Genomic DNA, 25,458 nt, shown 5'->3' on the forward strand with positions numbered 1-25,458 from the left:
TAGGGGAGCCAACCACCTGATTAGAGGATTGGAACTTTCAGTCCCACCCTCCACCCCTCCATCTCCCTACCCCGACCCACCGGTCCCCACCTCCGCCTCCTGGGAGAGGAAAGGGACTGGGGGTTAAGTTCAATCACCAGTGGCCAGTGATTTAATCAGTTGTGCCTATGTAATGAAATTTTCATAAAAACTCAAAAGGAGAGAGTTCAGAGAGTTTCTGGGTTTGGTGAACACACGGAAATTGGAGGAGCGTGGCGGGCTCAGGGAGGGCTTGGAAGGTCTGCACCTCCTTCCCTTGCTGTTAGGCATCTCTTCCGTCTAGCTATTCCTGAGTTTTGTCCTTGTATAATTAACCGGCAATCTAGTAAGTAAAATGTTTCTCTGAATTCTGTGAGCTGCTTTAACAAATTAAACCCCAGGAGAAGTTTGTAGGAACCTTTGACTTATAACCAGTCTGTCAAAACCTGGACTCGTGATTAGCATCTGAAGTGGAGGGCAGCCTTGTGTGACCAAGCCCTTAACCTGTGGAATCTGATGCTATCTCCAGGTAGATAGCGTCAGAGTTGAGTTGAATTGTAGGACACCCAGCTAGTGTTGAAGAATTGCTTGGATGTGTGGGGGAAAAACCCCATACATTGTACTTGATGATCAAGACTATTAAAAAAATATACATGAATACAATTATAAAATGATCACTGTTTTCTTAGTAATTGATAGAGCTAGTAAACAAAAGCAGTAAGCATATAGAGGACCTAATAACACTACTAACCAACTTGACATAATTGATAATTACAGAAAACTCCGCCAGAAGTATTATATTCTTTTCAAGTACACATGGAACATTAAAAAAAAAAAAGAGACCACCGGGGGGAGGGTATACTCAGCGATTAGAGTGCATGCCTAGCATGCACAAGGTTGTGGTTTCGATCCCCAGTACATCCTTTAAATAAAAAATAACAATAATAATAAACAAATCAAACTAATTACCCCTCCAAAAAAATAACAAAATTTTTAGAAAAAGAGACCATTGCCATAAAACAAATTTCTGCAGAACAACTGAAATCATATGAATCTCTGACCATAATAGAATTAAACTAAAGAGCAACAACAAAAACGTGTTCAGAAAAATCACCAAAAATTTGGAAGTTAAATAAGATACTTCTAAATTGCCATGCCTTCAGAGAAAATATTACAAGGGGTATTACAAATATTTTCTATGAATTAATTTGAATGAAAAAGAAAACACTGAGTGTATCAGTATTTGTGGGATACATCTAAGCCAGTGCTTAGGAGAGAAATTTATGTCATTTAATGCTTAGAAAAAAATCAAGAAAGGACGCAAAAGAATCTAAGCTTCTTCTTTAAAAACCCAGAACAAGAACAAATTAAATTCAAAGCAAGTGAAAAGAAGTAAATATCAAAAATAAGAGTTGACGGCAATAAGATTAAAAACAGAACCAAAATAGAGCATATTAGTGGAACTAAGAGCTGGTCTGGAAGGATCAGTAATATTGGTAAACTACTGTCTAGACTGTTCATGAACAAATGAGAGAAGTTGCAAATTAGCAATCTAAGAAATGACAGAAACTTCTACAGATCAAAAAGATAATAAGGGAATATTTTGAATAACTTTATGGTAATAAATTTGCTGGCTTGGATGAGATGGACACATTCCTTGAAAGAGGAGAAATGGATAGCCCTAAATCTATCAAAGAAATTGAATTTATGGTTAAAAATCTCATGAAGAAAACTCCAGGTCCAGATAGATTCACTAGTGAATTCTAACAAAATTTAAGGAATAAAGAATACTGATTTTACATAAACTCTTCCAGAAAATTAAGAAGCAAGAATACGTACTTCCTAGCTCTTAAGTGGTCAGAATTATCTTGGCAACAAAACCAAAGACATTACATTACTCCCAATGACCAGCTATCCCATTTCTTCCTGGGAATTTATTTTTTGGAAATAATATCATAAGTACGTAGAGAATACCTAGTTCATTACTGAACAAGGATAATGCCTTTAGAATTGTTTACAAGAGTGAACATTGACAACAAACCTAAATCATCAGTAGGGGAAAAGTGACACAAATTATGGCAATTTTGGCAGTGCCATACCGTGCAGATCAAAATGAGATAATGTATAAACAAATTGTGATATTTTAGTAAAATGGACTAAAGAGTAGAGAGGAACAAATTATTGATAAAATACAGATGAATCCCCCACATACTGTATATACTAAGTAAAAGAAGCCTGATGCAAAAGTAAGTGTATTGTAGGATTTTCTTTATGTGAAAACCAAGACTGAGCAAAACTAGTCTACATGGGAGAAGTCAGAAAGTGGTTGTAGGGGTGGGCGGCAGTGGAGAACTGACTGAAAAGGAGGTGAGGGAACATTATGGTGGATGGAAATGTTCTGTATCTTTTTTGAGGGCAAGTTCACAGGTATATTAAAACCGTCAAAATTCATTGAACTGAACACTTACGATATGTACATTATATTGTAAATAAATTATACCTCAATTAAAAAATAGTTCCAAATAAGAAATGGAAAATGACTTTATAAGGATTGTCCTATAAAGACATCCATGATATATTCACAGGTGTTCTAGTTGCAGACAGGATTGTTTAGCACTGTTTAAGTATTTTTTAATTGCATATGCAAAAGGTACAATAAATCTTGCCCTCTCTCTCTCTATACACACACACACACACACACACACACACACACACACACACACACACACACACACACACACACACACACACACACACACATATATATGTGGATTGTGAATGATTTTTTTTCTTTTCGGTGTATTTTTAGCATTTTTCAATTTAAAAAATTTAAATACTGGGGGAAAAAGTGCAGCAAGGGAAACAAAAAGAAAACAAAATTAATGCAAGTTAAAAACAAAACGACCAATGAAAAAGGAAAACAAAGGGACTTTAAAGCGGCAAAAGAGAAGAGAAACATAAGTGGAAAAAGAAACAGCTACAAATTCAGTGAAGTTACAGGCAGCAAGTATGTACTATTGAAACTTTGATGAGTACTAGAAAGAGCAGGTCTTCACATGAGGAGCTGAGCTGAGCTGAGAGCGAACTACAGGCAGAGGTGCTGCAGCCAGAAAGATCGTGTTGATGAGCTAACTTGATTTCACTTGGACAGTCACTGCTCCTCGCTCACCACTTCAGTCGTCTGTGGATGCCCTGCTGTTAATGAGTGGAAGAGAAAATCTAGGAACATACGAGGTGTATTAAAGAGACAGGACTACGAGGAGGCTAGGAAGATAATTTTCTTAGTCATTTAACTTTTGTAAGACAGGGACAGCTGTTTTTAAATTCCAGACCCTAGAATTGCTAGAAACCCTATACTCAGCAAGTCCAACCCAGTGTTTGGTGTGAGAAATAAAAAAGCATTCTGTTCTGTTTCATTAGTTGGTAGAGCATTCTAGGGCTGGACTTGAGAGTCTGACAGCTTTCTTTTACAGAGAATCACATATGCAGAGACGTGGTAGGACTGACAAGAAGGACAGGAAACAGCACGTCCTAAGTTTTTAGAGTTAGTGCCCCCAACTTAAAACTTCCATCCAGTGAGTCAACTGCGTTCTTTCTGTCTTAGATTCACTTGACCTACGAAAAGCAAAGGAACATAATCAGAGGCTGGATGAGGAAATTCTGGCTTTAAGAAATCGGGTTAGATCACTTGACTCAGAAAAAAGAGTGCTTGGAGAAGAGGTAAGCTGTTTAATTTAGTTTGTTCTTAGAATTTATTTAAATGTGTATAGAGTAACAGTCAGCAGCGAGAGCAACCTAGATAGACAACATCTGTTGGTCATTAGTGAGGACTGACACTGGTGGCTCTAACATCCCAGGCAGAAGACCAGGATGCTTTCTGTCGGTATTTCTGTTTTATACGTTTTAATTACTTATGCTAAACAATAATGTTACTGCTATTGTACCAACTTAGGATCTTTTCTTCTTAATAAGGATATAAGTAATAGTTTATGCTTAACCCATTTACCAAATAGAAATTATTAGTCTATTATATTGGATAACTTTAAGATTATTAATACTAAACCCTTAACTGTGTTTTGTTTTCGAACTGTATCTTCTTAGGAATTTATTGGAATTCTTAGAAATTTATTATTATTATTTTAATAGGTATTTGTAAGTTCTAGAAATACTCTGTCACTTCAATTTTAGTTAGATTTATTTCACCATCATATCTCTAGTGTCTAATACAATAACTGAGGGCTCAAGAAATTTTGTTGCAAGAATGAATAAACATTTATTAAGATGGCTATTATCCAAAGAATAAAAAATAACAAATTTTGATGAGGATGTGGAGAAGTTGGAACCCTTTGTGCATTGTTGTTAAGAATGTAAAATGACTGTGCCACTGACTTGCTGTGTGACCCTGGGCGAGTCATTTAACTATAATATGCCTCAGTTTTCCTTCTATTAAAATGGAATAATAATACTGACCTACCTCAAAGGGCAGTTTTGAGGCGTGACTAATACTTTTTATAAAGCACTTTGGGATCCTTCAGCAGAGGAATTCTCTTATGTCCTGAGTATTTTTATAGTAGCAGTATCCACCATGAACCGTGTCTGCCATGAACCATGCGTCCATATGGTTCTCTCTGAGGGATAGAATATAAACCCATTAGGTAAGTGGTGGATAACTAGCCAGATAAAATTTGAGAATGCAAAAACTCATTGCCATGGAAACACACACAGGATCTACCTTTTCCTTGATTGGGTGGAATTTTTCCCTTTTTGTGTGGGATAGTAGTTATTTGTGACCTAAGAATAGTTTGGAATAATTTCTGTTAATATCAACTCTGAAGCTAGTTGTACTGATCTGAGGTTGTGTTTGTTCATAATAAAAGTGAAGTGAATCTTGAAAAAAGATTGTAAAATGGAGCAGCCACTGTGGAAAACAATATAGTACTTCCTAAAAAAAGTAAACATAGAGTTACCATAAGCGATTCTGCTTCTGGGTATATACCCAAAAGAAATGAAAGCAGGGACTCTAACAGATATTTGGTCACTCATATTCCTAGCAATGGTATTTACAATGGCCAAAAGGTGGAAGCAACCCAAGTATCCATTGATAGATGAATAGATAAACAAAATGTGGTATATACATACAATGGAATATTATTCAGCCTTAAAAACAAAGGAAGTCCAACATATGCTAGCTACAACATGGGAGAAACTTGAAGACATTGTATTAATTGAAATAAGTCACAAGAAGACAAATAGTATATAATTACATTTATATGAGTACCTAGAGTGGTCAGAAATCACAGAGACAGAAAGTAGAATGGTGGTTTCTAGGGGCTGGGGGAAGGGCAGAATGAGGAGTTATTGTTTAATGGGTATAGAGTTTCAGTTTTGCAAGACGAAAAGAGTTCTGGAGATGAATGGTGGTGACAGTTACACCAGAGTGTGCATGTGCTTAGTGCTACTGAACTGTATACTTAAAAATGGTTAAAATGATAAATTTTGCCTTATGTATATTTTATCATGATATAAAGATGTAATCATAAGAAAGAATGAGCAAACACCCTTCAAGTTATCTAAATCTCTGTAAATTTATGTATCTAATATTGATAAAGTATGCTTAATATATACTAAACACACATACGTGTGCGCTCACACACACGCACACACACGTGAAATAAAGTTCAGGAAGGGTATATCCCAAACATTACTTCTAGAGAGGAAAATAGTATTGTGGGTTAAGGTTATATGATGGAAGATATCATTTTTTAACTCTATGTACTTGTATGTTGTTTAAATTTTTTGCACACAGGATATACTACTTTTATATATTTAAAGCAAAGCAACCACCCCTCACTTTTATATTTAAAATACTTTTGTATTTAAGGTTGAAAGGCTTAAAGGAGAAATTTGTGAATATCAAGAGAACAAGCAACTGGGAAACCACTCTCCTGGAAAAACTGTGGGTACTGAACGGAAAGTAGAGGTATTAAAGTTCTGATCTTTCTGATTTCTAATTTTTTAGTGAGTTGCATTCACAGAGTACATCAGAGCATTTGGTGCTGATCATGTGCTACTTTCTCCTTATTGCCTGCCTTTTTCTACTGCTTTGCTAATGAGTGCGGAGGGAGATATGTTTCTGTTCACTTCTTCCCCACAGGAAACAATTAATATGAAAAATATAATGGGTTGTTTCTTTGAAGAAAAAAGAATCTTACAAAGATACAACCAATTTAGGCATTTTTAATCATCAAAATGAAGGTGATTTATAGAATCAACCAATAATGGGGGGGTGGATAGGTAGTTGGAACCACACTGAGTATAATAAAATACCATAGAGAACTAGTAAGGTTTAGGCTCCAGTGTATGCAGTGTCTAGTCTTTTCAGCATGATCAGCCTCTGAAGTGATGGGCAAAGTGATCAAACACAAGGCAGATTGAAGCAAGAGCCAGCGTGCTGTAGACAAGGCGATTTCGGACATTCTGTCCAAGGAGCTAGACTGCTTTGCCTTTCCTCTCACTTACCTAAGATGAGTGCCACTCCTTGCTGCTGAGGGATCTCGTTCATCAGAGCTTGTCCTTATTTTAACTCCCTGGCCCTATACCCCAAACCTCTTAGATACCAAAGAAACTGTAGCCACCAGCTTTCTTGGCTCCCCACCCAAAGAGCCGGTATCCTTCCTGTCTTCCAAAACCCTCTTGCAGGTAAATAATGCATTTTGTAGAAGGAAGGAAGGAAGGGAAAGTGGGAAGGAGAGAAGACAGGAAGGAAAGAAGGAAGGAAGGCAAAGGAGTGGGAGGGAGGAAAGAAAAAGAAGAGGGAGGAAAGAAAGAATTTCCAGGCAAGACTTGAGTAACTTTACCCAAAATTATTCCCAAAGAACCCAATGGAGCTCTAATTTAAAGAAGTTAACTTATTAGTAGCTATTTTTATTAGTTTCTTATTTATCCTTCCACTATTTCTTTATTCAAATAGAAGCATTTTGAATATTTATTCAGATTTCCTCCTTTATTCATTTCTTTTCTTTCTTCTCTCTTTTTCTTTTCTTTTTTTCTTTTCTTCTTTCTTTTTTTTTTTTTTACTAAAATGGCTCTTGGAGATCCTTAAGTATCATGCAAAGAGATCTTCCTCATTCTTTAGAGCAGCGAGCATTCTGTTGTGTGTATGTACTATAGTTTATTTAACCAGTCTCCTGTTGATGGACACTTGGGTTGTTTCCAGTCTTTTGCATATTGATGCAAGTGTTCCTGTAGGATAGAGTCACAGAAATGGGGTTGTGAGTTTAGAGGGTAGATGCATTTGCAATTTTGGTAGATGTTGCTGGATACTACTCTGTGGAAATTGTATCATTTTCCTTTTCCATCAGCAATGTATGAGAAAGCTAGTTTCCTAATACAGAAATGAGTATCTCAGTGTAGTTTTAGTTTTCAATCATCTGTTTGTAGTGAGATTGAACATTTTTCAGTTGTTTAAAAGTTACTTGTATTTCTTTTATAAAATTAGCTTTGCTGAAATATTTAATACAATATAAACATACATATTTTAAGAGTTGAGTTCAATGAGCTTTGACAAATGTTTACATCTGTATAACCACAACCACTGCAATCAAGAAAGAAAACATATTTATTAACCTGAACATTTCCCTTCCTTTTTGCTATCAGTCCTCCCACTCCATCACTTTCTATTGCCATACTATTTCTAGAATTTCAAATAAATAGGGTCATTTAGTATATACTCTTTTGTGTTTGGCTTGTTTCACTTATAACGCTTTTGAGATTTATCCATGTTGTTGCCTGTATCAGTAGCTCATTTTTATATTGCTGAGTAACATTCCTGTGTATATGGATATACCACAAATTATTTATTAACTGACTAGTTAGTAGACAATCAGGTTGTTTACAGGTTTTGACTATTATGAATACAGCTGCTACTAGTATTCACGTACCAGTCTTTGGGTTTTTTTTTTTTTCTTTGGTTTTTATTTCCCTCTTGGATAAATACCTAGCATTGGAATTACTGAGTTGTCGAGTGGGTGCACGTTTAATTTTATGAGAAACTGCCAGACTGTTTTCTACTTTGTAGATGTTATGAATAATGCTGCTATGAACATTCATGTAGAAATTTTTGTGTGAACATGTTTTCAGTTTTCTTGGCTATGTACATAGGAGTGGAATTGCTAGGTCATATTTTAATTCTGTGTTTAACATTTTGTAGGACTACAAGACTATTTTCTTCTTCTTTTTTTTTTTTTCAGGGGGAAGTAATTAGATATATTTACTTACTTGGTTTTTCGGTGGAGGTACTGGGGATTGAACCCAGGACCTCATGCATGCTAAGCATGTGCTCTACCACTTGAGCTATACCCTCCCCCTACTACCAGACTATTTTCCAAAGCAGCTACACCATTTAAAATTCCCATCAGCAATGTATGAGAGTTCCAATTTCTCCACATCTTTACCAATATTTGTTATATTTTGTGTTTTTTAATATAGCCATCCTTGTGGGTATGGAGTAGTATCTCGGTATAGTTTTGCATTGCATTTCCCGAATAAGTAATGATATTGAGCATCTTTTCATATGGTTACTGGGCATTTCTAGAGCTTGTCATTACTTGCACAGATCCATGTTTCCATCTGGTCCCATACTTCTTCAGCCTGAAGAACCTGATTAACATTTCATCTAGTGCAGATCTACTACTGATAAACTCTCTGGTTTTGTTTGTCTGCAAAAGTGTTTTACTTAATTTTTTTTCAAATTTTTTTTCTTTACTGTGGTATGATATACACAACAGAAAATTTACCATGTTAACTGTTTTTAAGTGTATGTGATAATAAGCTCATTCATATTGTTGTGCAACCATTACCACCATCCACCTCTAGAACTCTCTGCATCTTGCAAAACTGAAACTCTATACCAGCTAAACAATAAGTCCTCATTCTGCCCTTCCCTCCCAGCCCTGGCAACCACCTTTCTAGCTCTATGATTTTGACTACTCTAGGTTCCTCATGTAAGTGGAATTGTACACTATTTGTCTTTTTGGGGCTTGCTTATTTCAGTTAGCATAATGTCTTCAGATTACATCTATATTGTAGCATATATCAGAATTTCCTTCCTCTTTAAGACAGGATAATATTCCATTGTGTGTATATGTCACATTTTATTTATCTATTCATTTACCATTGGACACTTGGGTTGCTTTCACATTTCAGCTATTGTGAACAATGCTACTATGAACATGAGTATACAAATATCTGTTCAGGTCTCTGCTTTCAGTTCTTTTGGGTATATACCTAGATGTGGAATTGCTGGGTCATATGATAATTCTGTTTAATTTTGTAAAGAATCACCACACCATTTTCCACAATGACTCTACCATCTTACATCCCCACCAACAGGGCACAAATGTTCCAGTTTCTCCACGTTATCATCAACACTTTTTACTGTCTTTTTTTTGATGGTAGCTATCCTAATGGGTGTGAGGTGGTATCTCATTGTGGTCTTGGTTTGTACTGCCCTAATAATTAGTGATGTTGAGCATCTTTTCATGCGCTCGTTGAGCACTCATATATCTTCTTTGGAGAAATATGTATTCATGTCCTTTGCCCATTTTAAAATTAGATTGTGTTTTTACATTGATGAGTTTTAAGAATTCTTTCTATGTTCTACTTATATTAATCCCTTATCAGACATATAACTTATAAGTATTTTTCCCATTCTGTAATTTGTCTTTCACTCTGTTAATGCTTTCCTTTGATGCACAAAAAATTTAGTTTTCATGAAGCCCAGTTTGTCTATTTTTTCTTTCATTGCCTGTGCCTTTGATGTCATATCTAAGAAATCACTGTCAAATCCAATGTTACGAAGCCTTTCCCCTATGTTTTCTTCTATTAGTTTTATAGTTTTTGGTCTTACATTTAAGTTGTTGATCCATTTTGAGTTAATTTTTATATATGCTGTTAGATAAGGGTTCAACTTCATTCTTTTGCATATGAATGTTATCCCAGCATCATTGTTGAAAAAAACAGCCCTTTTCTCATTGAATGGTCTTGGCACACTTATCAAAAATCATTTGATCATATAACAAAGGTTTATTTCTGGGCTCTGTATTCTATTCCTTTGGTTTATATGTCTGTCTTTATGCCAATAACACACTCTTTTGACTGCTATAGCTTTATAGTAGATTTTAAAATCAGGAGATGGGACTCCATCAGCTTTGTTCTTCTTTTTCAATATAGTTTTGGCTATTTGGCATCCCTTGAGATTACATATGAATTGTAGGATAGAGTTTTTTTTATTTATGCAAAAAAAGTCATTGGGATTTTAATAGAGATCACATTGAATCTGTAGAGCATCACTTTGGGTAGTATCGACATCTTAACAATATTAAGTCGTCACTTTGGGTAGTGACATCTTAACAATATTAAGTACATCCATGAACGTGGGATATATTTTTATTTGTGTGTCTTCTTTAATTTCTTTCAACAGTGTTTTGTAGTTTTCATTGTATAAGTCTTTGGCCTCTTTTGTAAGTTAATTCCTAAGTATTTTATTCTTTTTGTTGCTACTCTAAATGGAACTGTTTTTGTAATTTCCTTTTCCGATCGTTCATTGTTAGTGCCACATTGTTAGAAGTGTCACTGATTTTTCTGTGTTGACTTTGTATCATCTGTAAACAGATAATTTTACTCTTTTCTTTCTGATTTGGATGCCTTTTTTTCATTTCTTGCTTAATTGTTCTGGCTAGTTCCACTAGTATGTTGAATAGAAATGGTGAAAGTAGACATCCTTGCTTTGTTCCTGATCTTAGAGGAAAAGACTTGAGTCTTTGACCATTGAGTATGACATTCATTAACGGCTTTTCATATATCTTTTATTATGTTGAAGTACTTTTCTTCTATTCCTAGTTTCTTGGGTGTTTTGTAATCATGAAAGCGTGTTGAATTTTGTCAAATGCTTTTGCAGCATCAATTGAAATGATCATTATTTTTCTTTATTCTCTTAATGTGTTGTATTACATCAGTTAATTTTCCTATGTTGAACCATCTTTGCATTTCCAGGAATAAAATCTAACTTGGTCATGTGTAATTCTTCTAATGTGGTGTTGAGTTTGTTTTGCTAGTATTTTGTTGAGGATTTTTGCATCAGCTTTCATAAAGGATATTGGTCTGTAGTTTTTTGTTTTTTGTTTTTCTTATAGTGTCTTTGTCTGCCTTGGATCAGGATAATGCTGCCCTCACATTATGAGTTATGAAGTGTTTTTTTCCCTTTCAAGTTTTGGGGAAACTTTGAGAAGAAGTGGTGTTCATTCTTCTTTAAATAATTAATAGAATTCACCAGTGAAGCCATCAGATCCAGGGATTTTCTTTGTACAGGAGATTTTTGATTATGTATTCAATCTCCTTGCTAGTCATAGGTCTATTCAGATTTTCTATCTCTTCATGATTCAGTCCTTGTTGGTTTTGTGTTACTAGGAATTTGTCCATGGCATGTAGGTTATACAGTTTGTTGGTGTACAATCGTTCAGAGTACTCTATTATAATCCTTTTTTATTTATATAGAATTATTAGTAATATCCCCACTTTCAACTCTTATTTAGCGATTTGAATCTTCTCTCTTTTTTCTTAGTTATTCTAGCTAATGGTTTTTCAATTGTGTTGATGTTTTAAAAGAATGTACTTTTGGTTTCACTGATTTTCTAGGTTTTTCAGTTCTCTATTTTGTTTATCTCTGCTCTAACCTTTATTATTTCTATTTTCTACCTTTGGATTTAGTTTGTTGTTCTTTTTCCAGTTTTTTAAATTGTAAAGTTAGGTTGTTGATATGAGATTTTTTTTGTTCTTTAATGTAAACATCTATAGCTAAAAAATTCCCCCTTAGTACTGCTTTCTTTGCATTCCAAAAATTTTGGTATGTTGTGCTTTCATTTTCATTCATCTCTAAGTATTTCCTAATTTCTTTTATGATTTCTTCTTTGATCCATTGGTTTATTAAGTGCATGTTGTTTAAATTTCCACAATATGTGAATTTTTCAGTTTTTCTTCTGTTATTAATTTCTAACTCCACCTTATTGCAGTTGAAGAAGACACTTGTATGACACCTTTCCTTTTAAAAAATACATTAAGACTTAGTTCTTGGCCTAAGATATGGTCTATCCTGGAGAAGGTCCTGTGTGCACTTAAGAATGAGTATTCTATTGTTGTTGAGTAGACCTATATATGTCTGTTAGATCTTATTGGACTATTGTGTTTTTTAACTCCTGTTTCCTTACTTATCTTATATCTGGTTGTTCTATCCATTATTGAGAGCAGGGTATGGAAGTCTCCAACTCTTATTGTAGAAGTGTCTATTTCTTCTTTTTAATTCTCCCAGTGTTTGCATTTTGGTTGGTTATTAGGTACATAAATGTTTATTATTTTTGTATCTTGTTGCTGTGTTGAACCATTTATTAATATATAATGTCCTTCTTTGTCACTTGTAAACTTTTTTGATTTAATGTCTGTTTCTCCTGATACTAGTTTAGCCACCCCTGCTCTCTTTTGGTTACTATTTACATGAAAAGTTTTTTCATCCTTTTACTTATTTCAGCCTCTTTTTCTCTTTGGATCTAAAGTGAATCTCTTGCAGACAGTATGTAATTGAATCATGTTTTATTTTTATTCATTCTGCCAATCTCTGTTTTTCTGGAGAGATTAATCCTTTTATATTGAAGTAAAACTTACTTCTGTTCTTTTGCCATTTGTTTCTGTGTGGCTTATAACTTTTTGTACCCCAGTTCCTGCATTAACTGACTTACCTGACTGTGCCTGGGAGAGAGGGCGGGACAAGCACATAGGGGGATGGCAGTAACACTTGTCATGTGGTACCTGGGAGCCACAATTTGGCTCAGAGTATTAGATGGCCCCCACCTTTCAGATAGTAGAATATTGAGAGTGGAAAATTCTGAGCTGTTACACTGTTCTCCAGGGTTGTTGGCGGCTGCCCCGTACCTGAGGTGATTCCCTAGAAGTCCACTAGTCCTCCTCTTTGCTTACTGCTGGCTGACAGGTGAGGTGGGCTCCCTTTAGCTACCCAGAGGTCTCTATGTCCCCTTGCTCATTTCTCGCATCGTTGTGGCCCCTTTCCTGTGTTTTTCTGCTTTAAACTTTGATCATCTGTCTCATGAAGTACATAAATCGCCTAAATGCATGACTATATTTAGTATGTCACAAACCTCTATGGGAAATTTCAAATATATATTCTTTTGAAAAGCTATCTCGTAAAGGTTATAGCATTAAAATACATAACATTCTTGTACTGAGAAAATACAAAGGAAATGAAGGGAGTTTTCATTTTTTAAAGTTGAAACATTTCCTGCACTTGGCAGTTGAGCATCCCAGGGGGTATAAGGGTGAGACTAAGTAGACTCTTGCCTTGAGCGTTGAATGCATCAGCCTATGTGTGGATGTGCAGAAACGTTCACAGGGCAGTGGCAGCTGATGAAGAGGGAGAGCCTACTCGGGGAAAAAGAAATCCTTCCCTGTATCCTTGTGTACTGCTGCTAAGAAGTTGACATGATTCTTAAGCAGGTCTTTTATCCATTCCACTGGACAAGAGGATGTGTAAAAGTGACACTTGGGTTTTAGTATCTGTTTTTCCAGTACCATTTCCCATTCTTTCCGATCATTTTAGGATTGCTATTTCTGTTTTATTGGAATTAAACATGAGAAAGGTAAATTATTGATAACTAATTTTTCTAAACTAATGAATTGATTTTTTAAATCTGTAGGTTAAATTAATACACCTGGCAGTAAGTTATGAACCTAGAAATATAAGCAAAGCTTCAGAATACTTTCCCCCAAATTTAATTAGCTAGAAATCTTTGATGAATCAACCTTTCCTTTTTCTAGCCTAAGTAAATGAATGATTTAAACTAAATTAAACGAATTAAACTAAAAACTTAATTGAATTTTCTGTTGAAACCTAATTCTGAATAAAAATAATAAGTAATATCAATGTTGGCATCTTCTGTTTCCAAATTACATCTTAATACTCATAAACCTTCTTTGCATTTAATTTTGTTACTGGGCCAATCAACAATAAAAAGTTACTTTTGAAAATTTAAAAAAATAATAATAAGGAAAATTATCAGCTTGATTAATTCAGGGCTATAAAGATTCTGTAGTATGTTTTTCTAATAGTACTTGTTCCCTTTGGTACAGTTGCCAAACAGAGCAGAGGCTCAAATATATGTAATAAAACAACTCTCCAAAGGATCCAAGACCAGATAAAAGGTGAAACTTGTTGGTAGGGGAGGTTTCAGGGGTATAGCCTCTGGGAAAGACATCTAAGAAATGTAGCTTTTCTTTTCAGTATTTAAAATAATAATAACACACACATATATATATATGCGTATTTTAACTGATGATTTATCTGGATTAAGATTTCCCTCTTAGAGCATGAATTATCAGTAATATAGGAAGACAGAAGAGAAACCAGTATGAAAGGTCAAGAGACAGTGAAAGTACAAGATTTGAATGAGGTAAGAAATAAAAGGATCACTTTCAGTTACATTTTCTAACATGACGGAGGCAGACTCCATAAGAATGCTTAAGGATTACTGAAAATGGGCAAAAGGAGAAAACACACTCCCAGGAATGGTAAGTCTACATCCTATTATCAGTGGTTACAGAAAGTGTTCCAGGATTAGTCATTCAAGAAGGAGCCCATTAAAAATGTATTTAGAATAAGCCAGTATGTTGAAATTTTAAGGGTGATTTAAAGGTATTGTCCAACTAAAGAACAAATGTCAAAATTCAGAACAATCCAATAATCATATAAACTGCCCTTTACAGATACTTTCTATAATCAAGGTGCCCATATATGCCTAGGCATCACTATCCCTATTTTTCAGATAAGGAAACTGAGGCTAAGAAATGTTAGGTAACTGGCTCAGGGTCCCACTGTTCGTACATAGTAGGACAGGGCTGGTAGAACTCTTCCAACATTTCATTCTGTGGGTCTCAAGTTAGAGAGCATAGACACATCAAGTTCATGCTGCTCCCTGAATGGCAGATACATATATGCATTTAGTTCACTTGACAGGTTTGCTCTGCCAATGGAGGAAAGATCTGCAGCTTTATGGCAGTATTAAGGAAATTGATTTGATTCTCACTCTTTGTTCACAAGGCTGCATTTTGACCTCAAATTAATTTCCTAATAGGTTTTTGTACACAAGAGAAAATACGCTTTGGCAAGTCTGAATAAAGTAGATGTTAAAAGTAAGGGATAGACAGTTTAATTGGCGAATTCTACCAAACATTCCATGAAGAATTAATACCAATATTTCTCAAATTGTTCCAAAAAATGGAAGAGGAAGGAACACCTTCAAATTCATTTTATTAGGCCAGCATTACTCTGTTACCAGAACCAGACAAGGTACCACAAGAAAAAAAAATTACAGGCCAATTTCCCTGATGAATGTAGATACAAAAATCCTCAACAAAATATTAACATACTGAATTCAACAGTACATTATAAGGATCATATACCATGATCAAGTAGGATTTATTCCAGTTATGCAAGGATGGTTCAACATCTGTAAATCAGTGTGACACATTATATTAACAAAATGAAAGATAAAAATTATGATGTCTCTATAGATGCAGAAAAAGCTTTGGACAGAATTCAACGTCCATTTATGATTAAACAAAAACCCTCAACAAGGTGAGTACAGAGGGAATGTACCTCAACATAGTAAAGGCCATATGTGACAAGCCTACAGCTAACATACTCAACATTGAAAAGCTGAAAGCTTTTCCTCTAAGATCAGGAACAAGACAAGGATGCCCACTCTTGCCACTTCTATTCAGCATAGTATTGGAAGTCCTAGCCAGAGCAGTTAGGCAAGAAAAAGAAATGAAAGGCATCCAAATTAGAAAGGAAGAAGTAAAACTCACTATTTGCAAATGACATGATATTATATATACAAAACCCTAAAGACTACACCAAAAAAACTATTAGAACTAGTAAATAAATAATGCATACAAAATCAATATACTAAAATTTGTTGCATAATAAACTATCAGAAAGAGAAATTACAAAAATAATCCCATTTACAGTTGCATCTAAAAGAATAAAGTACTTAGGAATAAATTTAACCAAGGAGCTGTAAGACCTGTACACTGAAAACTGTAATGAAAGAATTTGATGAAGGAAAGAAATTGAAGAAGACACAAATGATAAGATACTCCATGCTCATGGATTGGAAAAATTAATATTGTTAAAATGTCTATACTATCCAAAGCAATCTACAGTTTAGTATAATCTCTATCATAATTCCAATGAAATTTTTCACAGAAATAGAACAGACAACCCTAAAATTTGTATGGAACCACAAAAGACCCCTAATAGCCAAAGCAATCTTGAGAAAGAACAACAAAGCTGGTGCACTCTTTGATTTCAAGCTATATTAAAAAACATAGTAATCAAAACATGTTTTTATATACTACCTATTGTAAATAACACTGCAATAAACATGGGGGAGGTGCAAGTATGGTATGGCATAAAAACAGACACATAGATCAACAGAACAGAATATAGAGCCCAAAAATAAATCCACACAAAAATGGTCAATTAATTTACAACAAAGGAGCCAAGAATATACAGTGGGGAAAAGACAGTCTCTTCAATAAACAGTGTTGGGAAAACTGGATAGCTACATGCAAAAAAATGAAACTGGACCCCTATCTTACACCTTACCAAAAAATCAACTCAAAATGGATTAAAGACTTGAATGTAAGTTCTGAAGCAATAAAACTCCAGAAGAAAACAGGTGGTAAGCTCCTTGACGTCAGTCTTGGTGATGATTTTTCGGATCTGACACCAAAAATAAACAAGTGGGACTGCATCAAACTAAGAAGCACTGGACAGCAAAGGAAACCGTCAACAAAATGAAAAGGCAGTCTATCAAATGGGAGAAAATATTTGCAAATCATAATCTGATAAGGGGTTAATATCCAAAATATATGAAGAGCTCATACAACTCAGTAGCAAAAAAACAATTTGATTAAAAAATGGGACAAGAATCTAAATAGACATTTTCCAAAGAAGACATACAGTTGGCTAACAGGCACATGAAAAGATGCTCAACATCACTAATCAAGGAAATGCAAATCAAAACCACAATGAGGTATCACCTCACATCTGTTAGAATGGCTATCATCAAAAAGACAAGAAATAACAGCTGCTGGCGAAGATGTAGACAAAAGGAAACTCATGTGCACTGTTGGTGGAGATGTAAATTAGTGCAGCCACTATGGGAAACAGTATGGAGATTCTTCAGCAAATTAAAAATAGAATCACCATATAAAGCCAGCAATTCCACTTCTGAGTATTTATCTGAAGAAAATGAGAACACTAATTCAAAAAGATATATGCACCTCCCCCATGTTTATTGCAGTGTTATTTACAATAGGTAGTTTATGAAAACATTGTAAGTGTCCATTAATGGATGAATGGATAAAGAAAATGTGGTATAGATACACAATGGAGTATTATTCAGCCATAAAAAATAATGAAATCTTGTCATTTGCAACAACATGGATGGACTTTGAGGGCATTATGCTAAGTAAAATAAGACAGACAGAAAGAAATACATACTGTATGATCTCACTTGCATGTGAAATCTAAAAAAATAATAGTAACAAAAAACTGAGCTCATGGAGATAGAGAACAGTTTGGTGGTTGCCTGAAGCAGGGAATTAGGCAGTGGGCAAAATGAGTGAAGGAAGTCAAAAGGTACAGATTTCCAGTTATAAAATGTATGTGTCATGGGGATGTAATGTATAGCATGATGTCATAATAATACTTTATTGGAAGTAGCTAGGAGAGTGGATCTTGAAGGTTCTCATCACATGGAGAAAAAATGTAACTATGTGTAATGATGGATGTTAACTAGACAGTTGTGGTGATCAGGTTGCAATATGCAAATATTGAATCATGTTGTACCTCTGAAACTAATATAATCTGCTATGTCAATTACACCTCAATTTTTAAAAATAAAATAAAAATGAAAGCAAGGTCTTCTAAGTTAGGTTTATTTTGAAACCTAGTGCTGACTGTGTGACCTTAGGCAAATTACCTGATCTGTCTGAGCCTCACCTATGTTCTCTGTAAAAAGAATATAATAATAGTTCTAATCTCGTAGAGATTCTGGGGAAACAGAATGAGATAATGTAGCAAAGTATTTACTATAATGTCTGACATATGGTAAGCACCAAATAAATAGTAGCTGCTCTCATTATTTTTGCAAGGATTATTATTATCATCAATTAATTGGGGAAGATAATAATACCTTATATTTAGTAGGTGCTTAAAATTTACAAAATACTTTCAAAATCACATTTGACTCCTACTCTGATGGCTATAATGTTTGCAGGGCAAGTATTAGCTCCATTTACACTCGAGAAAACTGCCTCGGGGGAAAAACCTATCTTATGAGCTATGGTACTATGAAGTAGTTTCCCCTGGTTTGTCTCTCCCCTAGGTAACTTTATAATTGAGTTAGGCAGAAAAGTAGTACCAGAATTTATAGGAAACATGATTATTGTATATAGAATTAATTAGGTAAAATACTTTTTGCAGATATTGAAAATGAGCCAAGAAAAAATTGAAATATTTGAAAGTGAGTTATCAGAAGAGAGAGAGAAAAAAAAGCAATTGACATCTGATCTTAATACCGTACAGAAAGCTTTGAAAGTTGAAAGTGAGGTATTTTGCCATTTAGGATGCTGTTTTCCTCTTTTTTGCATTTATAATTTAGGGATTTCATGTTATCATTTATTTTGATTTTAAAATAAATTGTAGCTACAGAATATGTATTTCTATTAGTATTAATGGGGTGACTATTGTTTCCCCAAGCTGAGTTCCAACACTAGCCAAAAACAGTCCTTTAAGGAACAGAGGTTTGATTATTGTGGTGGTCATAGAGTCCTGGACTTGTGTCTCTTTTTAACTGCTGGCCCTACCATCTTGGAAAGGTCTGTCAGGAGACATACCAGCCTATATTTGGACAAGAGACCTAGAAGTGAGTTCATGGAAGTCTAGATCACTAATACAGAGACAATTAGTTTGCAGGGTGGGTGAAAGCCAATGCAATACCCTAAGTCCCATCCCAATGGCCAATGGAATTTTCTATGTAATGAGGTTAGGAAATTGATACCACCTGCCCTCTTGTTATGGTTCTGGGTGGCCACTCCCTGCCTTCTCTCCTTTTTGTGCAATGCCTCCCTCATCAAAATTCTCCTTCTCCTCTGAGGTCAAGCCTTTGGGAATATACAAGTAGCTCCTCTCCTAAAGTAAACTTTATATCACCTGTTCCCTTCAACGTAGCCTGACTCTCAGGCCCCAGACATCCACCAGTCAAACACTGCATATTCCATGTCTTCAATGCAGAAACTTGATAAAACAAAACAAAACAAAACAAAAACCCTACATCTCACTAAAGGGTTTTTGTCCACGGATATAGAAAAAAAAAATCAGAGGATTAGAGGAAACCCTATTTGATTAAGTCATTGAATATACATTATTAAGTAAAACAGCATGATTTGTAGTGAAGAACACAGTGTTTGAAGTCAGTCAGACAGTTTGAATCTCAGCTTTACCACTTCCTGGCTTTGTGCATTTAGGCAGGTCACTTAAGTTCTCTGAGCCTCAGTTTCAAAAACCCTACCTCATGGAGTTGTCACAAGATTAAAGGTAAACCACATAGCTCATGTCCTATAAAAGGTAACTTTAAAAAGATATATTTTTAAAAGGTAATATAACTAATGCAGGAATTGCTGAAGAATTTACCTCCATACACGCTTTGCATAAACTAAGTTATGACTAGAAACCCAGTCTTTGAACCTATAAATGATAGAAACTGAGAATGCTTAGTTTAATTAATTGATTCAAAAAATCTTTGCTTTAACTACTAACTCTGTCTGCCAGGTTGAAATATTTAAAGCAAAAAATTTGTCAGAATCATTTGAAAGATTCTTTTTAGAAATATACCTTTTCTGTGGAAAGTCTTCTTTTATTTTACTAAACATTGCCATTTCTTAATCAGGAATTGCAGAAATCAAAGTCAGAACTTACATGCCTTTATAACGAAATTCGAGGTCTTCCAGGGACAACAAAAGACAGAGACCATTTTTTAATAGCATATGACCTGCTACAAAGAGAGAATTCTGAATTAGAAACAAAGGTGAGACTGGATTATTAAGTATTTAAATTTTCAATGTGTGACATATCTTCTATGAGGAAAGATGAAAGGGAACTAATTTCAGTAAGAGATGACTTGGAAGTTGGAGTTTCTTTCATTATTATAGAATAAATTGCTATGTAGTGTGGATTATAAGTCAAGCTGTATTTCAGGATAAATATTCAGACTTCAGCCAGTGTTTCACTCTAAGGATTAATCTATGATTCTTTTGACTTTAAATAAGCTTCCCAATAGCTTAGTTTTTAGAGCATACATTAGAATGTAAAAAGGTGAACTTAAAAATAGAATTAACATATGCTCTGACAATTCCACTTCTGGGTATATATGTGAAAGAACTGAAAGCAGGGACTTAAACCAGTATTTTTACACACATATTCATAGCAGCATTATTTACGGTAGCCAAAATGTGGGAGCAGCCCAAGAGTCCATCAGTGAATGAACAATTAAGCAAAATGTGTATATATACAATGGAATATTATTCAGCCTTAAAAAATGAGGGAAATTCTGTAATATGCTACAACATGGATGAGCCTTAAGAACATTATGCTAAGTGAAATAAACCAGTCACAAAAAGAAAACTACTGTTTAATTCCACTTATATGAGATACTTAGAATAGTCAAAATCATAAAGAGAGAAAATAGAATGGTGGGTACCAGGGGCTGGGGGCAGGAAAGAACAGAGAGTTGTTGTTTAATAGGTGTAGAGTTTGTTTTACAAGGTGAAGAGAATTGTGGGGATGGATAGTGGTGATGGTTGCATAACAATATAGATATATTTAATTCCACTGATCTGTATACTTAAAAATGATTAAGATGGTAAATTTTATGTTTTGTGTATTTTACCACAATAAAAATGTAAAAACAAATGAACAGAGGTTTATTTAAATATCTTTACCTTTAAAACTTTGAATCACAGCATCTTTCTCAGCTATACTGAAAATTAGGTTCATACTTAGAATGTCTTGACCCCAGTTCATTCCCCAAGTATAAAAATGGTGCTCCCAGACCAGGGTTAGTCCAACACTAAATGGAGAGGTTGCCAGTAGTGTCATTTCTACAGTCCTACCTGTTAGATTATTACCAACTCCCGGTTGAAAATTCCCTTCCTCAGTCACTCTCTTGTTGTTGATTAATATGGTAGGAAGGAGTAAAGGCTTGAACACAATAGTTAACAATGTGTTGAGTTATATTTTAGTACCACATGTGAAGTGGAGGACTAAATCAAGGCCTAATTTATCCTGTATGAAGTTGTTACCTGAAATCAGGGAGTAAGTTGCTGAGGGATTGGGACATAGATCAAGTAGTTTGTAACCTCGGGAGGGAAAGGTCCAGCAAACAGGGTTTACTGCCCGGGAGGGTAGATAAGTAGGACACAACCTACATTGAAGCTTTGTTCGTGGGACCTTGTTGCTAAGATGAGTTTTCATCACAATGTACAACTGAAGGATCTTGTCTTTGGAAATATCAGAAAACTTAACATAGAGAATGAAATGAAGTGAGAAGAATGTAACATAAAACCAGGGACCCAGATCACTGTCCTGGTAATCTCGCCTTCCCTCTTTATCTTTTAAAAAACTTTTTATTTTGAAATGATTTCAGATTTAGAGAAAAATTATGAAATAGTATAAAGACTTCCCATACACGTTTATCCCTCCAAATGTAACATGGTACCACATTTACTTTATCATTTTCTCTCTCTTTCTCGCTTCTCACACACACACACACACACACACACACACACACACACACTTTTTCCTTAAATCCTTGGGAGAGTAAGTTGGAGACATAATACTGCTTTAGCTCTAAATATTTCCATGTATGTTTGAGAAAAACAGTGATATCTGTTTATCACAGTACAAGTCTCAAAATCCAGAAATTAACATTAATATAGTACTATTACCTAATCTACCACTAGTACTCAGATTTCACCAATTGTCCCACTCTATAGCAAAAGAAGGACAATTTTTTTTCTAGTTCAAGTTCCAATCCAGGACTATATATTGCATTTAATTGTCACATCTCTGTAGCTGCTTGGATCTGCAGCAGTTCCTCATTGTCTTTGTTGTTCATGACTTTGCTATTTTTAAAGAGTACAGATCATTTATTTTGAAGAATGTTCCTCAATTTGGATTTTTTTTTCATGTTTCTTCACAATATAAGTCAGGTTACATAATTTTGGCAGGAATACTACAGAAGTGATGTTGTATTCCTCTCAGTGCATCGAATCAAAAGCCACAGGATATCTTTTGTTCTATTTACTTTGGGTAAGGTACTATCAGCCAGATTTCTCTGCTGTAAAGTTATTACTGTTCCCTTTGCAATTAATAAATGTCTTGTAGGCTGTTACTTTGAGACTATTTGTATTCTGTTTCCTGTCAAACTTTTACTCATTAAAAGTTCCTGTTTCTCTTTAGAACACAGAGTGCTTTAGACCTAAAAGCAGTCTTGCTAAGAGTAGCCTTAAAAAAATGTGTCTTATGTATTTACTAAAGCCCCTGTTTTATAGGCTGTCATTTTATTTGGGCCACAGAATTTTAGAGCTGAAAGTGGTGTGCTCATGTAGGCCTGATTCCTCAGTTTACAGATAGGAACACCAGACTCAGGGATATCAAACAACTGCCAAGTTACCTGGTGATTCTCTGCCTAAGCTCTGTCCTCCTACTCTAGGGCCTGGAGTGGCGAGTGGAACAATCAGCTGAATACGGTACTTAAACAGGGCTGATTATGAGATTGAGCTAAGTCATGAGGATAAAATTTTGGCAGGGAGGAGCCTGTGGAACAGAGTTAGTCCTGTTCCACAACGTCAGGGCCACGAAGGGACCTATAGATTTAACTTTCCTCATGATAAAGAGCAAAGCTGCCCACTTAAGACATTCACCGACTTTGCGTGTGGGAATTCAGAACACCTGGAAAGCACTTAGTGGTAACGTCGCCTTCCACTTCAGAGACCTGCAGCAGCTCTCAGTTTGCTGTACCGTCGAGTCTAAATTCCGTTTGACTTGACTTCTAAAGAAACTGACGTTTACCATCCATAATGTTTAATTTTTTTACAGTGACTATAAAAATCAATGAGTAGCATTTTAGAATCTGTTTTCCTGCTTACAAAAATAATGCAAGCTCGTTAGGAAAATTCTTGTCGTTCAGGTCCCTTCATAATCTGATCCCTCCCCTCAATCTTGCCAGAGAGGCTCAGAGTGGGAGTCAGGCAGGTTGCTGTCTATCTCAGTGCAGGACTTTGATGGGGATTCATCTTCCGTTCTTGGAACTGTCCCCACCCACACTTTCTGTTGCCTTCTGGAGGTGCTCTTTCATTTCATGTGTGAAGAGAGAAAGAGCAGTCTTCGAGGGGAGACATCTGTTTGTCAATGAACGGAACAAAACAAACAAACAAACAAAACCTGAACAAATGTTTTGCCAAACCATACAGCAGAGCAGTGACTCCCAAGACATCCACTTGCATCAGAACTACCTGGGAGACTTACGTAAAGTGCATATCCCCATTTCTCAGCCCAGGCCACTGCTGTGAATCTCAGGAATGGGGTGGCGACATGAGACTGCATTTTTAAGCCTCTCAGGTAATGCTCTTATCCGCTAAAGTTTGAGAATCACTACAGTAGTCTGGGAGCCCTTACAGGTTCAAGTGTTCCCAAACAAATAGGATCAGACTGGAAGAAATATGTTCTCTGTTGCGTATGTTTAATATTCTTTGTAATGTTTTGTTGCAGGAATATACTTTTGCTTTTATGAATCAATGAAGCACACTCAAAACTTGAGAACAAAAATATGTGTTAATAGTTTAAAAACTGTAGTAGTGTATCACATCTTTTTGCTTGTTAAACGACAGAAGAAAACCTTAAACAGCACTCTGAGACACCAACCCCAGAGATCAAAAATACCCCCTTTTTTTTAAAACCATAGACTTCACACTCTTGTGCCTACTGTAAAAATGAAGTAGATAATGTAACAACTGCAAATAGTTCAATTAAATTGGAATAAGATTTCAATTTGGGTGTCAATTTAAATTATTTAAGCCAATAATTATTTAAGCATTTAATGGAATCAACACACTTTTTCACAGTCACGCATGAGTATGCAAAATAAAATATTCGTCTTTTCACTTAACTTTACAGGTCTTGAAGCTTTCACAAGAATTTGAACAATTAAATCATTTTACTGTAGGGAGAAAGACTGCAGCTGCTAATTTAATTACAAGTGAAAATATCTGTAAAGATCTTGTGTCTAAATTACCAAATTTGGAAGTAGACGTTCAAAGCCCAAAGGAAGAGAGGAAGGAACTCTGGTAAATTAAGAAAATACCATATCATGTTAATTATTTGGGGGGTGCATTTTATTTGGCTTCATTATTATAAGAATTTGACAATAATTTCCAAATTATGTGCATGGAAAGGTTAGTTCTAAGCATTCCCCAAAGTGTTTGTTTTTTGATATGTTATTATATTTTTGAACTTTTGTTCTGCTTTTAAAATAAATACATGCTTTTTATAGAAAATTTGGAAAGCATAGGAAAGTATAAGGAGATTATAATAATCCATAATTCCCACCAAGGAGAGACGTTAATGTCCTAATTTTTCTTTCCTGTCTTTTTTCTGTGCACATACATATGTATGTGTTTTTTACATTAAGACTATACTCCGCAGAGAGGTTTGTTTTTTGCTGTTTTTGTTTAGCATTGTATTTGATCATTGTTTTGAGAATTTTTTTTCTGTTGTTGTTAATCTTTCCCTCTAACTCTTTTATTTCTACTTCTCCACCAAAAGTATCTTTCAGAGAAACTTTTAAGACTTAGACAAATGCATTACTCTGTTTGGGCACAAATACTAATAGATGCAATCAAATTTTGGGCAAAAGCTGAGAACTAGATCATCAAAAGGCAACAATAGATGTCAGTTTTTACTTCTATACCGTACTGAAGGATACATCTTCAGTGAACTGAGAAACTATGGCCTAGGTGTAGCCAAATTTTTATCTTTGTAAATGTTCTAAAATAGAAGAGATCGTTTTGCTAGTTTTCAGCCCCTGAATTTTATGCCCTCTTAAAAACTGGTTTTAAGTTTAGAGTGAGCTCTGAGTCCAAGATTCACAATCATGGAACCTAGTTGCAGATGTGGGAAGAACACACTGGGGAGATGGTGGACAACAGGTGTAGTCGTGGTCACAGGAGCAAAGAGCCAAGAAGCTAGGT

At 35.1% G+C, this 25,458-nt stretch overlaps 2 protein-coding genes across 4 annotated transcripts in view; both read left to right on the top strand.

Annotated features, from left to right (window-relative positions):
* The window catches only part of LOC102504444 (coiled-coil domain-containing protein 30), a 101,557-nt gene that overhangs the window by 28,043 nt on the left and 48,056 nt on the right, over nucleotides 1-25,458 (top strand). For all 3 annotated transcript variants that reach the window (XR_004324962.1, XM_032493985.1, XM_014566674.2), the window contains exons 7-8: nucleotides 3,623-3,738; nucleotides 5,900-5,998. Coding sequence is in view for 2 of the 3 variants with exons in the window: in XM_032493985.1 (XP_032349876.1) it covers nucleotides 3,623-3,738; nucleotides 5,900-5,998 (215 nt within the window). In the remaining variant the exon portion in view is untranslated. The remainder of the gene's footprint in view (nucleotides 1-3,622; nucleotides 3,739-5,899; nucleotides 5,999-25,458) is intronic.
* LOC116667959 (coiled-coil domain-containing protein 30-like) lies at nucleotides 14,191-24,595 on the top strand. Its single transcript, XM_032493992.1, has 3 exons — nucleotides 14,191-14,531; nucleotides 20,100-20,237; nucleotides 24,386-24,595. The coding sequence occupies exons 1-3, from the start codon at nucleotides 14,490-14,492 to the stop codon at nucleotides 24,557-24,559; spliced, it is 354 nt and encodes a 117-aa protein (XP_032349883.1). The 5' UTR covers nucleotides 14,191-14,489; the 3' UTR covers nucleotides 24,560-24,595.

Source organism: Camelus ferus, chromosome 13 (genome assembly GCF_009834535.1).
Source record: "Camelus ferus isolate YT-003-E chromosome 13, BCGSAC_Cfer_1.0, whole genome shotgun sequence".
Taxonomy (NCBI): domain Eukaryota; kingdom Metazoa; phylum Chordata; class Mammalia; order Artiodactyla; family Camelidae; genus Camelus; species Camelus ferus.

Coding starts and splice junctions, on each gene's coding strand:
- LOC116667959 (XM_032493992.1), top strand. CDS start 14,490: ATGAAAGGTCAAGAGACAGTGAAAGTACAAGATTTGAATGAG. Junction 14,532..20,099: donor AAGTACAAGATTTGAATGAG/GTAAGAAATAAA, acceptor TTTCTTAATCAG/GAATTGCAGAAATCAAAGTC. Junction 20,238..24,385: donor ATTCTGAATTAGAAACAAAG/GTGAGACTGGAT, acceptor TTAACTTTACAG/GTCTTGAAGCTTTCACAAGA.